Here is a 13,417-nt window from a genome sequence, read left to right as displayed (position 1 = left end):
GGTGCAGGGAGACTAATGTGGCAGCAGGCTGGGAGGGGGAAATGGGAAAAGTTACTTCAAGGCACAGCCAATGGCTGTGCTATGGGAAGGCACGACAACCTCTTTAGAGAGATTTATGGAAATCACTTCAGAGGGAGCTTCCTGCAAGAGGGGAAAACCGTATCTTGTTTAAATTATTTTTAATTGTTCTGGCGGTGATTTAGGAAAGCAGGGAGTCATTCAGCGCAAAGGCAGGGAAAGACTAAAGGCTAAAAATACCACTGCTGGATTTGTGAAGCTTCCTTTGTAAAGCATCCAAGTTAATCAGAAGTCAAAGACAGGGTCACACAGTGTAGAGGGGGACAGCAGTGCTGGGAAAGCAGCTGAGAAGATTGTGAGCCTGCAGCCCTTTGGAAGGGAATCTGCCCCATTCCTCTCAGGCTAGCCATCTCCTGTATCTCCTGAGCTGAGCTAAAGGTCTTTGCTTGTCATCACCAGACCTTTTACTGATCTTTTGATCTTGTACAAGAGGAAAGTGAACAGAGAAACAGAAAGCAAACTCCAGTATAGAAGCTGTTCAGTTTACACCAGGCCCTTGAGTATTCCCTGGGTTTTTGATACTGAATTTATCCTAGGATTGCAAGCAGCAAAGGCAAATGCTGAACACAGAATAACATCACAAGTGGTAGGCTTTTGCCTCTGGCTCTCAGTATCAGCGTTGTTTATCAAGGAAAAAGCTATTTACTGAACAACTTATTGTCTCCACACGTGAGCTGAGGCAACAGGATCTTGGCCAGATGGAGAGATCCACGTTTGTTTGTTCCTCTGCATGGAACACGATCCTGCCCTGCAACACGTATGCAGCTTTATTGCTTTAACATCTCGGAACAAATAGTCTGAAATAAGCACTAACCCCTTGTAAACAACAACCTTGCAGTCCTTGCAAACCTCCTGTAAAGTGACAGCTGGAGATGGGTTGGAAGCATTCCTGTAAGTTGATTTATTGTAAAAGACAGGCTTCTGAGTGAAGGTCTCACCCCTGAAAAAAAAAAGTGGTTTGTCTGTTTCAGAGAAGTGGATATGCTTCGTTTATCTCATATTTAAGATATTAGATGCATATATAAGTCTCTGCAAGACTGAGATGGGAAATTGCATGCTGCTTCAGGGCACAACCTGTTCGATGGTACTGGCTGCACCTGGCAAGGTGAAGTCCCTTTCGTCATCAGGGATGTCTTAATGCTGTCCCCACCTGCATTTCCAGTAATGCTTTGGCTGTGTGCTGAAATGCTTTGGCCTATGCCTGTAAAAAAAAGTATGTGAAGATTTTTCCACATCAGCACCTAGGGCTTGACATCCAAGGTCCAGGTTCACAGTCCCTTGGCTGTGTCTTGCCTGGGTTGTGACCAGAATGGTGGCCTTAGCTAGGGAGATAAAAACTCTTCCCCTTGGGCATTCTGTGGTTTTAAAGGGAGTGCCTCGAGTGGCCAAAGGACCACACACAACCCAGCAAGGGTGTCCAGAAGCAAAGGGCAGAAACAAAAGAATCTCCATCAGTCCAGGGAGAGCAAGCATCTTTCTGCCTCACTTCATGACAGATTTTTCTCTGTGAATTGGCTTCTGTCATGCAAGGTAGTGGGCATTGGTTTCCCAGCTGGATTCTTCATCTTTCTACCTGTCCATTTTATATTTTATAAACCTATATAGGGATCATTTTACAACTTCACTTTTATAATCTGCTCCATAAATATTTTACAAGCTGCCTGCCAATCTGCAAGTAGTTTTTAAATAAGACATGATGCCTTAAGAATATTTAAAGTCTCACTTTTCTTTTTACCTCTGATACTTTTATTGAAAAACAGAGCTGTGCAAGGAAGACATCTGCTTTCCACATAGAGAAACAGGGACAAACCCACAACAGGAGTAAATGAATTGAGGTTCAGGTGTGCAGCTGAATTATGTTAACTCTTTGGCTGAGTGTCTCCAGCTCGCTGGGAGATGAAGCGAGTGTCAGGATCTTTATGCTTTTGCTGTGCGTGATACAGAAAAGATATAGGAAATCTATGGTTTGTGCAGTGATAATAAACTAGAGAATGAGTCTTCCATCAGAGCTTTTGACTCACAGCTTAGCCAATAAATATTAAGAGCAAATGCACATGCAGAAATGGATTATTTCACAAACAATTGAGAGCTTTTTTCCTCCCAAAATATATTGCAAAGCCACAATATTTAAGTACTTTGATCTACCAGTAAGATTCACAAAGTGACTCTGGATTGTTAACCCGAAATTGCAGATTTCTATGGGATTTAGTTGGGGAAGAAAGGAAAAAAAAATGCTTGTGTGTGTTATTGAAAGCATCTGAAGGTCAAGGATGGAAGAAGCGTGGTTTGGCCCCCGTCAGCATGGACTCTGGGTAGTTTGAGGAGGTGTGTGAAGGGCACAAGTGATGGCTGGTTCTGCAGCAAGCTTTATTAGTGACACCCAACTGTTGCTTGACAGTCACAGTCCACTAGCTGCCATTTCACTTTGATGTGTCTTGTCAAGACTTGTTTTAACGATGCTTCATGCGTCCCAGAGCCTGATTTTGTATGCTAATGTGATGTGCTGCTGTATGTGTTACCCAGCTCAAGAGAAAGGGGCAGCTGCAGCCAACTGGTTTGCATTGGCCCTTGGAATGTGTCCATGGGCAGTAGAACAGGGACTGTTGTGCATCAAGGTGTGCTTGGATCACTGCATGCAGGGGATGGCGTCTTTCTGTCTCCTCCGTATTTACGGTCAAGGAATCAGGAGATGTAGGGCATAGAAAGGATGATGTTAGAAAAGCATTTCTACAGGCAAAGTGCTCCAAACCTGAAGAAAGAGGTAAGGGCATTTGCTCCAAAAGGCAAAACAGAACTATTGGATACGTGCATTTGATGGAAAGATGAATTGACGTATTTGTGTATTTTTAAAAGGCAAATTGAGTCATATGCCTCCATCCAGAAAAATTAGTTCTGCAGAAAACTGATGTAACTTCAGTCACTTGCAGCAGAAAAAAATGGGGTTGACAGAAGTGAGACTTGATACTGAGACTCATCTCTCTATTTAGTTAAAGGGGAGGTCATTTGATGAATAAGAAGAACCCATTCTCACCAAAGGCTTGTGAACACTAGAATGTGCTTTGAAATGACCCTTACTCCCAGGGTCTCCATGTGCACCTAGTGCTTAGGTTTTGAGTTAATTATGCAGGACCTCATCTCAGGAAATTACTTTCATGCTTTTAGAGCAAGGCAGTGAGCACCAACATGCAGATAACTGAGCTACGTCTCTGGGCACCTCAGTGTTCTTCCTGTGGGGTTTGCATTCAAAGAGTTATGGTCTCAGCTTGGTTGCTGCTGCTGAAATCATGCCCTGCATGTATAGCCTGGCTGTTTATTAAGTGCAACCTGTTTATCTCCCTGCCTGCATCCCCAGACTGCTTGCCAGCCTTCCCTTGTCTTCTTGATCTGTTCCCCTGTGCTTGCACAACCTTTGCAATCTCTTTTTCCTTCCTCTCCCTGTGGCACAGGTCTCCCTTTGTCTTCAAGGTAAGCTTCCTCTTCCCCAGAATAGCCCCAGAAGCTCATGTTGCCTTTCCCCTCCTCAACTGTCGAGCATCCAGCTCTGCTGAGTCCAGCTCAGTGGTGAGGTCTCATCATGTCCAGGCTTTTGTCTGCATTGTGATCATTTCACAAACCCAGTGCCAGAATCCTATAGCCAAAGGCTGCTTGGCCCCTTGCATCCAGGCAGACAGCAGTTCCCTGTAATAGAACTTCATGCTGAGGGCATGTTTCATGCAGATGCCTCTTCCTAATTGCTGTTTTGTTCCTGCTAATCATACGCTCCTCCTTGCTGTGAGTGATGCTGGAGTGCTCTCATGCCCCTAGCTCAAAAATCACAGAAGCAATGGAAGAGAAGTTTCTCAGCTTTAAATGGCTTCTTAGTGGCCTGAGGCTTTCTTTGAGGTGTGCCAGCTAGTGATTCCACTGCATGCTGGCTGGCTTGTAGGTGTCTGTTCCAGGTTTTTCATTCTGCCAAGTAGTGTCCTTCAGCCTCACGTTCATGTGCTTTGCTGTAAGGATGATCCAGTTCCCATATCCAGTTATGTTATCAGGTCCTTGGAAAGACAGCCATATATATGTGCATTCTGCATACCTCATCCCATATTTTTAAATGTGTATGTGTGTGTATATAGCAGTTTTTCCTGCCTATACAGTTATCCTGTGGCTTCCATGTGGTTGTCTAAGTGAAGCAGATCTCAGAAATGCCACCAAAGTAGACAGTTAATGCTAATGCAAAACTATCACCTAGAAAACCAATGAGAAGAAGGAAGAGTCAGGGAAGAGCAGCCAAAAACTAACAGGAGATGTCCTGGGGGAGATGCAGCTTCCATGTGACTATGGTTGGTAGTATTCATCACTATCCTTGCACTGTCTGGCACAAAGGTGGGAGCAGGATAGGTCAGGCAGCTTGGTTTCTTCCATCTTTTTTCTGCTGGGCAGAGAGAGATGTGCATGAAATGCTGTACAGAGCCAACAATATGTAGGAGACACCTGAAGGCAGGGAAGCAACAAATTTGGTTTTGTTTTGTTTTAAGCCATTATTTTGCATGTGTATAACAGGTTAATATTTACATAAGGCCATTTTCAAAAACATCATAATTTAAAGTTCTGTGCAAATGCACAGTGGATGAAGGGGAGCATGCAAGACATACAACACAGTGCCTGCAAAAGCTTTGCAGTCCAGGAGATTTTGTTTCTGCAATTCTAATGTTTCATGCCATTCCCCTTTCATTGTCCTTCCTGTTCCTGCTTTCTTTTCTTCTTAATAATAGCTGTATTAAATGTCAGGTAGAGTGGAGTTGTTCAGAAGCATCTGTGGGATTTGGAAACACAAGTCCAATTGAAAATCCACGGGCCTTGGGCCCTGAATCCCGTTCGGGAAATTGCAGCTAGTTTGATGAGCTAAAACTGGGACAGCAGCAATAGAGCCACTAGAGAGGTTGGGTTCGTCACTGCTCTGGGGTTTTTTTTTTTGTGTTGTATGATTCAAAGTACAGAATGGAGTTCTGCCATACCAGAGACAAAAATACTCTTCTGTTGTGTTTTGTTTTTTACCAGGCGATGTGGCTATAGCAAGGCTAAGCAAGATCCAGAAGAAGAAAAGATGCATTTTCATAATGGCCACAGTGAGTAAAGAGCCAACATATATATGTGGTTTTGAGGAATTCTGTGGTAATGAGAAATTAAATGAGAGGCGGTTTTCTGAAAAAAAAAAAATCTAGTTTTGCTGGTGATTTGAAAAGTCCTTATATGTGCTGAGCTATTCACACCTGTGTGTTTGCACCAGTCTTTCTAGTGAGCCATTTTGGTTTGTTCTTTTGTCTTTGCTGTGTGAACCAAGATGTTACTTATTTTTTCTGGTCAGCACATAACAACTCAACACTTTTGTGCTCTGGATGCATCAGTCCAAAATACCTTTTTGAAACCTTTGCTTCACCCCAGCCAGCTGTGAGGACCAAGCCCACTGCTACTCTTCAGCTTGGATGCCTCTGCAGAAGTGTGAGGAACAACACCTATTTCCTGCACCTAGGAAGCTTTCAGAAATGCTGTGTTAATGCCCTTGTATAGAAAACCCCTCTGCAGTGATGCTAGAAAGTAAATCTCATGGTTGCTGTCAGTCCTTCCTTCATCAAGAGCTGAGGGATCTGGGGATGGGTAACAGTAAGGTGCCTTTTGGGGTGGAAAAGGCAAACACATTGTGAGTGAAAGTCAAATTTCCATTAGTGCTATGTAATGAAGGCAGCAGGAAGCAAATCAATTAAGAGCCACAGTGTAATGTAGCTGTCTCATTAGACTGATGAGCAATTCTTCATGTGAGTAGCCTTAATGATTGTCAAAACAAACTTATAATATGGATAATGAAAATACTTTTTCGCCTCTCAAGTCCTGGAGAAAAACCCTGCTATTGATTATATTTATACTGATACAACCCACAGGCTTTGTACTGCAAATATGCAGTTCTTTCAAATTTCAGTAACTCTGTCTGAAATAATGTGGGCGATTGATTAACTGATGTGTGATTGGTAGGGCATAATTTATTTCAGCTCTCCATCAACCCCCATCCATCCAGCTTGCTTTGCAAATTACTCCTGTAACATTTTGCTATTTGTACTTTTCCTCCTGTGTTCCTTTCTGATTCCAGAAAGGGATTTTTTCTATCAGACACTGGACTAACCCATTACACAGCACCAAAAGGGGTTTTTAGCTGCACATCATTCCAGCTGAGCACTGTTGTGCTTTTCAAAATATGCTGAAGTTGCACATATGTCACATATAAACTAAATGTCATTTTTCAGGAATGATACTCATTTTCACCATAGAAATAAATTTCCAGGGGGAGCAGAGGCAAGGGACAGGAGTGTAATGCCCATTTTCCGTGGTGTCATGTGCCATTAAATGTGCTTAATTTGTGTTTGCAGTTAAGCTGCCTGGAGTGAGGACCTATGTTGACCCCCACACCTACGAGGACCCTAATCAAGCTGTCCACGAGTTTGCTAAGGAAATTGAAGCTTCATGCATAACCATTGAAAGAGTTATTGGAGCTGGTATGGAAATGCATTCTATGACCCTTAGCAACATGAAGGGTTGGCTTTCTTAACATGAGAAATCTGGGAAAGACTGTGAAAAATTTGAACTGTTAGGTACCCTGCAAGTGAAGCTGAGCATGTTCCAGCTGAAGTTTGGGACAGACCTGTCATTGTCTGCAGTTTTGAAATTCAGGAGCTGAACTGAAAATGTCAGAAAATGGTCACAAATGGTCAGTTGAGCTATTTCAGTGGATGCTAAGAGAAAGGAGTCACTTAAATTTCACATTCTTTTTACCATTTGAACCTTTTTATCCTGCTACATTAAGGTCAGTCTTGAATAAGATATCGCCTGGGACATTAAAAAAGCACAAGCCAAGGTCCAGAGCTTTAAACTTCCTTGGTTAAATGAAGAAATTCCCATTTTGTTTCCAGTAAAGCTGTTTGTTTAGACTTGCATCCAACATTAGGAGTATTTTCTGTCCTCTGAAATTGTGAGCTTGGACATAATTTAGTGTTCACCAGAAAAAAATCCATTTAGGTTACTTTTTGGGAAAGGTAGTATTAAAATTGTAAAGAGTTTATAGTCTATAAAAATACATGTTACTGTGAAAGACTGACAGCTTTCCATCTAAGCAACTTACCAAAGAAAGGTTAAGATGCAAGTGGTTTGAGTTTTACAGCTATCCACACAGGACATTGGTATAGCATATGACAGGACTCTTTCATATAGCAGACAAAAATATGAAATGAGAAAAAAGCCCAGTGAAATATAAACCATAGCTCTTTAAATATAGGAAAATTATATTTTTACTCAAAGTTTTCTTGTGCTTATGAATTACTTGGCTTGCGGTACAGTGGCTGTTTGAGATAGTCATGACTACAACGTTCAGCAGTCCATATCCACGGATGCAGGGCAGCCCTTTGTGCTTTTCATCAGCCAAGGCTGTGCTGCATCCTGTAGACAGAGGCACAGCACGTCTTCCCTTGATGTGGTGTGATCCTGTTCTTCCTCATTTTCTTCTGAAGGTGAATTTGGGGAAGTCTGCAGTGGGAGGCTGAAGCTGCAAGGAAAACGTGAGTTTCCAGTGGCTATCAAAACCCTGAAGGTGGGCTACACAGAGAAACAGAGAAGAGATTTCTTGGGAGAAGCAAGCATCATGGGGCAATTTGACCACCCCAATATCATCCACTTGGAAGGTGTTGTCACAAAAAGTAGGTAAAACCTGCTGTGGACTGCTCTCTGTGAACTTTCTGTGAATTCTGTGTGTGATCTCTAACTCTGGCTGTTGGGAGAGTTGGTTAGAGGAGAAAGACCTAGGTGATGCCTGTTCTGAATGCATTCTTCATAATTTCTCCAAAAAAAGTTTTACTTTCCAGAAGCAGGGAAGAAGAATGGGACTGTAAGTGAAGATGACAGGGATGTATAAAACCACAATTAAAGCAAGCTCCCTCTGGGATCCGCTAGAGATGCACCTGATAGTAGTTGTCCATGGTGCTGGCGTATGGGAGGGATTGAGGGCATCCTAGCACGGGAGTTACTGAAGTCTGACTCAGCTCAGTTTGCTCAGTTAGCAAAACAGCCCTCTCTAACTTTTCCAGCCCAGTTCTTCTCCAAATTACTGTTTGCACTAAAGATAAGGGCAGGGAAAGGGACAGCACAACCAAACGTGCCCAGGGCAAGACTATTGATGCTGTGCTGAGGTTGTGAAAAATGTGTAGAGCTGTTGTTATTTATCCATTTTAGAGCCTTGGAGGATCTACTTTATATCAAGGACTATTTTGTTGAAAAGAACTACTTCTTTATTTTAAGATGTGTTTTAAGTGAAGAAGCACCAGCACCCCACAGGTGTGAATGGTTGTCTCCTCTCTTGTCTTCATGTTTGGCAATGTCAGAGTTTGCTTAGCTGCTCAGATGGTGGCACTGGGGGCCGTGTGGCTGCTCTCAGTACCATTTGTCATACCTCAGAGGAAGTGTCTCCAACATTAGTTCATTTTCAGAGCTGCAATAGACAACATACAGAGGCTCTAGCTGTGTGTCCTTGTAACTTCCACAAAATCAATTATGTTCTGTAATCAACGGCCTTTTCTTGTATTTTTCCTTGAAATTGCATTTCATAAAAATTTTAAGGAAAAAAATAACCAAACATGGATTTCTCCCAAAATTTTAATAAATACCAAAATCTCTTGGGGAAATCCTGTGTAAGAGCTCAAAATTCTAGCCCTGCAGAGATTTGAAATATTGGGCATGGAGTGAGTGATGATTATACATCCATGAAAGCTGCTACTGGCATGGGCCTGAGTCTTTCTGGCTGCTGGGACCTCAGGGGAGGGTTGGAAATCCCACTTTTAGTGAGAATATGCCTCCCTAGCAAGCTGCCTTTTATGTAAAGAGGCGGTCTGCTCCAAAGGCTGCAGAAACACTGGGAGCTTTGCTTCTAAACTGGACTTTGAACAACTGTAGTTTGGATTCAGGGGGATGTACGTACCCAGAGCTTCTCACAGCTCACTAAGTGTTTGTTTACTGTGCTCAAAGTTTTTTTCCAGCAGGCATCTGGAGCAGGAGCATCTTCATAGGCTTTTCCTTTCTTTTACATGGACCAAAATGACCTTTGTGAATCGCTAACTATTCTGCTCTCTCAAAGTATTTGACTTCTTTTACTCTTCAGTATCTCAGTCACTGGCCTTTTGTAGAATCAGATCTTTAGGGTAAAATGTCTTCGCTGCATCATGATTTACTTTGGAAGTAAATTAAGTTCAATTGAATCAGGCCATTTTTAATTCTGAATGAGAATATTCTTGTATTTAACTAATATAGTTCAAATGCACACCTTAGTTAATTTGGACTAATCATTGTCCCTTTGCAGACAAATCCTCAGTTACTTCTGCTTTACAAAGGTAGTGACAGTTATCATTTGCATCCCATTTGGTTGCACTGATGATGTGCCCATTGCATTAATGTGCACACCACTGATGTGAGTGCCATCCACACATATTTTATGACCATGTAACGCCAGCAGGAGGAAGCCCTGGTGACACAGAGAATCAGCCCAGCATTTTGGAAGGACCGATGTTTACTTTTAATTTACTTTGTTGAAAGTTATCTATTTGTGTCCTTATTTCCATGCTCTTGGATATGGGGTTAATTTATTCCATGATTGCTGCCAACCTGAACCTGAAGCAGTCTGATAATGAAACAGAAGTGCCAGAAATCTTCTTACCTTTTTTTTTTTTTTTCTTCTTCTCTGATGGCATCCAAAGGCAGGAGTCTGGAGGAGGTCCTCTAAGACACCATTCTCACTGCAACACTGCCTTGAAGTGTCAGAGATAAGGGACCCCATGCTAAAGTTGGGTGTTTAGCTTTTAGAAACAAACCAGAAAAAATTAACGCTTGAGATATCCTTGGAGTTTTCTTCCCTGCAAAGCCACTGACATGTTTGCCATCCAGTAGCAATGGCCCCCTGAGATCCTCTCCTTCCTCCTACATTCAGCCTGGGTTGTGCATAGACAGATCGCTGTCATCCTTAAAGATGGCCCCCATCATTTCATTTGGGATTCAGCAATATTTTTCATGGTCCCACTGTGCATTTCTCATATCAAAAGTAATATTTAGGGCAAGTTTCAAGCTTGGGCAACAGCTGGGAGATTAACTTAAAATAATTGAAGCGGCACAGGTCCTTCATACTGCAAAGGTAGTGTTTGCACAGCAGTGAGTATTTTGATTGACAAGTTCACAATTACCTTTGTTATGTACATAATTAACCAGTAAATTAGGCAAAATAGTTAAGGTAATCGAAAAGGGGAAAATTAAGATCTATCTAAATGGTAGGACATGTGCTGATTTTTAGTATTTACCTTCATGTGCGTGTTATGACACACAGCAGCTCTCGTTGATCATTTCTATAAAAGACATTTATAATGCACTTTACAAATAACTGACAGCTCTTCTTTTGTCTGTGCTTTGTGCTAGCTAATGGAAATTGATTTAAATAAAAAATAATTTACATGTTCTTATAAGATTTCATTGAATTTACAAGGGCTGGAGCACACCACATTAATTATTGCTACGCAATTGTGGCAAGCTAGCGAGAAATTAGATATAAAAACAGAGCAAAAACTATATATAATTACCATTAAAATGACTCGGGCATGAAAATTAATCAAACAGATTTGGAAAAACATTATTATTCCTGTCAACAATAGAAGACCAGGTCTTTCGTTAAGAACTTTTACTTTGATTTCCACTTGCACTCATTCCGCACTTAATGAGCTTTTGTTCTGCAGCGTAAATATTCCTTTTCTTACTTCCAGATGTGTTCACAAGGGTAGTCACGTGGAATTACTTGAATTACAAAGAATGCAATCCCATCCTTTCCTGGTCTTGGTTTTGCTAGCTACCAAGATTAAGCTTCAGGTCATCCTTGCTGCTCTTGTTGGGCTCCCATTGTTGCTTCAGGGTGTTGAAGCTCACAGGAAGGGTCCAAAGAGGTTGCTGTGTGCAGTTTGGCCTCTGCAAGCTTTCAGCTTTTTGATGGAGACAAGAACAAGGCTGCCTGAGTTCAGCTTGCAGCGTCCTCCTCAATCATCATCTAAACACTCTAGGGCTTGCTACCCCACCCATAACATGGTATTACTTTTTCATGCCCCCCTCCTCTATTTCCCTACTTCTATATATATTCTGGGAATAGCTCTTGTCATCCTGCTGGGACAGCAATGTCTTGGTGTAGATTTACTGTTGCAGGGCTGTATAACCAGATGCAGGCACACTATTAAAAGACTTTTTTATTGCTCATGCTTTTTAGATAAATTCCTAACAAACTCATGCACTTTTTTTTCCAGGCAAACCAGTAATGATAGTGACTGAATACATGGAGAATGGCTCTCTGGATACATTTTTAAAGGTATTACTTAGATCCTTTTTCCAGGGGGACCTGGAGACTTGGTTAAGGCTTGGCTTCTTTGTAGATGGTTAATGTCAGTGAGAATGTTTTCTGGATGTTGGTGCTGTCTGGAGGCAGGAGCAGCTCAGTTGTCTCTTTGATCTGCATTTACGCAGCATTATGAAGGACCTGGCACATGCAGTGATAGAAGCAGCTAAGAATAAATTGGAGGATATTACTTTATTTTAGAAGGCCATTGACTCTCTGGAAGGTATTAACTTACCTGCAAAAGTTCAACATGTGGTTCAACAGCAGATCCATACTGCAGCAGAGCAAACCCCAGTCTTGTCAGAGTCTTTCCATGATTTGCAAGAGCTAAAGAAGGGAGAGTGGAGAAAGTAGTTAGAAATGCAATGTGGCAACATGGGGAAGAGTCCCTACCCCCTCAAGTGTTAATGAACCCTTACAGGTAGGATTTCCATGCAACTTGGTGCCAGTCAGTCGCCTGACAGAGAAACAGCCCAGCTTGGTGCCCTTATATGCATGTTCACTCCCAGTCACAGTCTCTTTATCAGTCACCAGTAGAAGCAATTCACTCCTTGATCTCAAGTTAAAAGAACTACATTTCCTTAGCTTTGTCTCTAGAGATCCTAATCTAAACAGTGAAACTTAGAAAGGCTTCATGGTCAGAGTATGAGAGTAATGAATTATTAATTTTCCTGGTTTCCTTCCTTGGAGACTTGCCTTTGCATTTTTATTCATGCACACACAATGCTGAGGGTGCAGAGGCTCTCAGCTTATCAAATGTCTCCTTCCTTTTGCAGAAGAATGATGGGCAGTTCACAGTCATCCAGCTGGTGGGGATGCTGCGAGGCATCGCGTCAGGAATGAAGTACCTATCTGACATGGGTTATGTGCACAGAGATCTGGCCGCCAGGAACATCCTGATCAACAGCAACTTGGTCTGCAAAGTGTCAGACTTCGGCCTCTCCAGAGTCCTAGAAGATGACCCTGAGGCAGCGTACACAACCAGGGTGAGTTATGGGGATACCAAACTGGTTGAGCTCAAGAGAAATGCCTTTCTTGCCACATTTTGGTGTTCAGGCTCTCCAGCAAAGAAGTTTCTACAAACCCAGAGCCTCTAAACTGTGTAAGAGGGTTTGGTCAGGTGATAACAGTTAATTGTCATCAGACTAATTTTGCAAATGCCTTTAATTTATAGTGGGAATGGCCAAATAACACAGAGCTTAACTAATAACTCTTAAGTTTGAGTACACAAGTCAAATAGCAAACTTTGCGAAGTTGCCGTGCTTCCAAGCTCTATTCTGTCCTCTTTGATTAATACCAATGGGAAGAAAGAGCAATTGCTTTGTTCAGGTACCCATCCCATGATGTAAGCCATGGTCTTCTGAACAGTTTGACCCTTTTAAAACATTCCTGTGTATGAATGCCCATTGCAAATAATGCACATTGCCCTCAGCATTACCCAGTTGAGAATAATTTCTCCCAGCCCAAGAAAGAGCTTCTCCAGTGTCAGTGTTCTGCCCCTGTTCTGCCCACATGACACTGGCACTGGAGAGAGGGGGTGGGCAGGACCCAGCCTCAGCAGCACAGACTTAGAGAGAGCCTCCAGTATTAATGGCAGTGATTGGCACACCTTGGGCATGTCTTATTACTGTTTTTCCAAGGGTATTGTTTAGTGGGTGGTGAGAGCTGTCTGGAGTCATGTTCCCAGTTCCTGTGGACATCTTGGAAAGGCCTTTGAGCTTTTGTCAGTCCTGGCCTTGTGATGGGGCTCAGTGCTCAGCTGGACTGGCACTTCCCTGCAGGCTGAAGGGCTCTTGGCTGCCCTGCTGTGACTCCCATGTGCTGCCATGAGCTAATTGGCACTGCTGAGAGTCTGGCCCTTCACTTAAGGCATGTGCTGCTGAGCTTGTGAATAAGTAATTATGGGAA

General features: G+C 42.5%; 1 protein-coding gene across 11 annotated transcripts in view; it reads left to right on the top strand.

Annotated features, from left to right (window-relative positions):
* The window catches only part of EPHA5 (EPH receptor A5), a 221,462-nt gene that overhangs the window by 144,461 nt on the left and 63,584 nt on the right, over window positions 1-13,417 (top strand). For all 11 annotated transcript variants that reach the window (XR_014590209.1, XR_014590210.1, XR_014590211.1 and 8 more), the window contains 5 exons: window positions 5,116-5,183; window positions 6,477-6,602; window positions 7,611-7,796; window positions 11,421-11,482; window positions 12,286-12,495. Coding sequence is in view for 3 of the 11 variants with exons in the window: in XM_083862287.1 (XP_083718413.1) it covers window positions 5,116-5,183; window positions 6,477-6,602; window positions 7,611-7,796; window positions 11,421-11,482; window positions 12,286-12,495 (652 nt within the window). In the remaining 8 variants the exon portion in view is untranslated. The remainder of the gene's footprint in view (window positions 1-5,115; window positions 5,184-6,476; window positions 6,603-7,610; window positions 7,797-11,420; window positions 11,483-12,285; window positions 12,496-13,417) is intronic.

The sequence above is a fragment of the Zosterops lateralis genome (assembly GCF_965231275.1).
Source record: "Zosterops lateralis genome assembly, chromosome: 5".
Lineage (NCBI taxonomy): Eukaryota > Metazoa > Chordata > Aves > Passeriformes > Zosteropidae > Zosterops > Zosterops lateralis.
The sequence above is the reverse complement of the archived record's forward strand: the minus strand, read 5'-3'. Positions and strand labels throughout refer to the sequence as shown.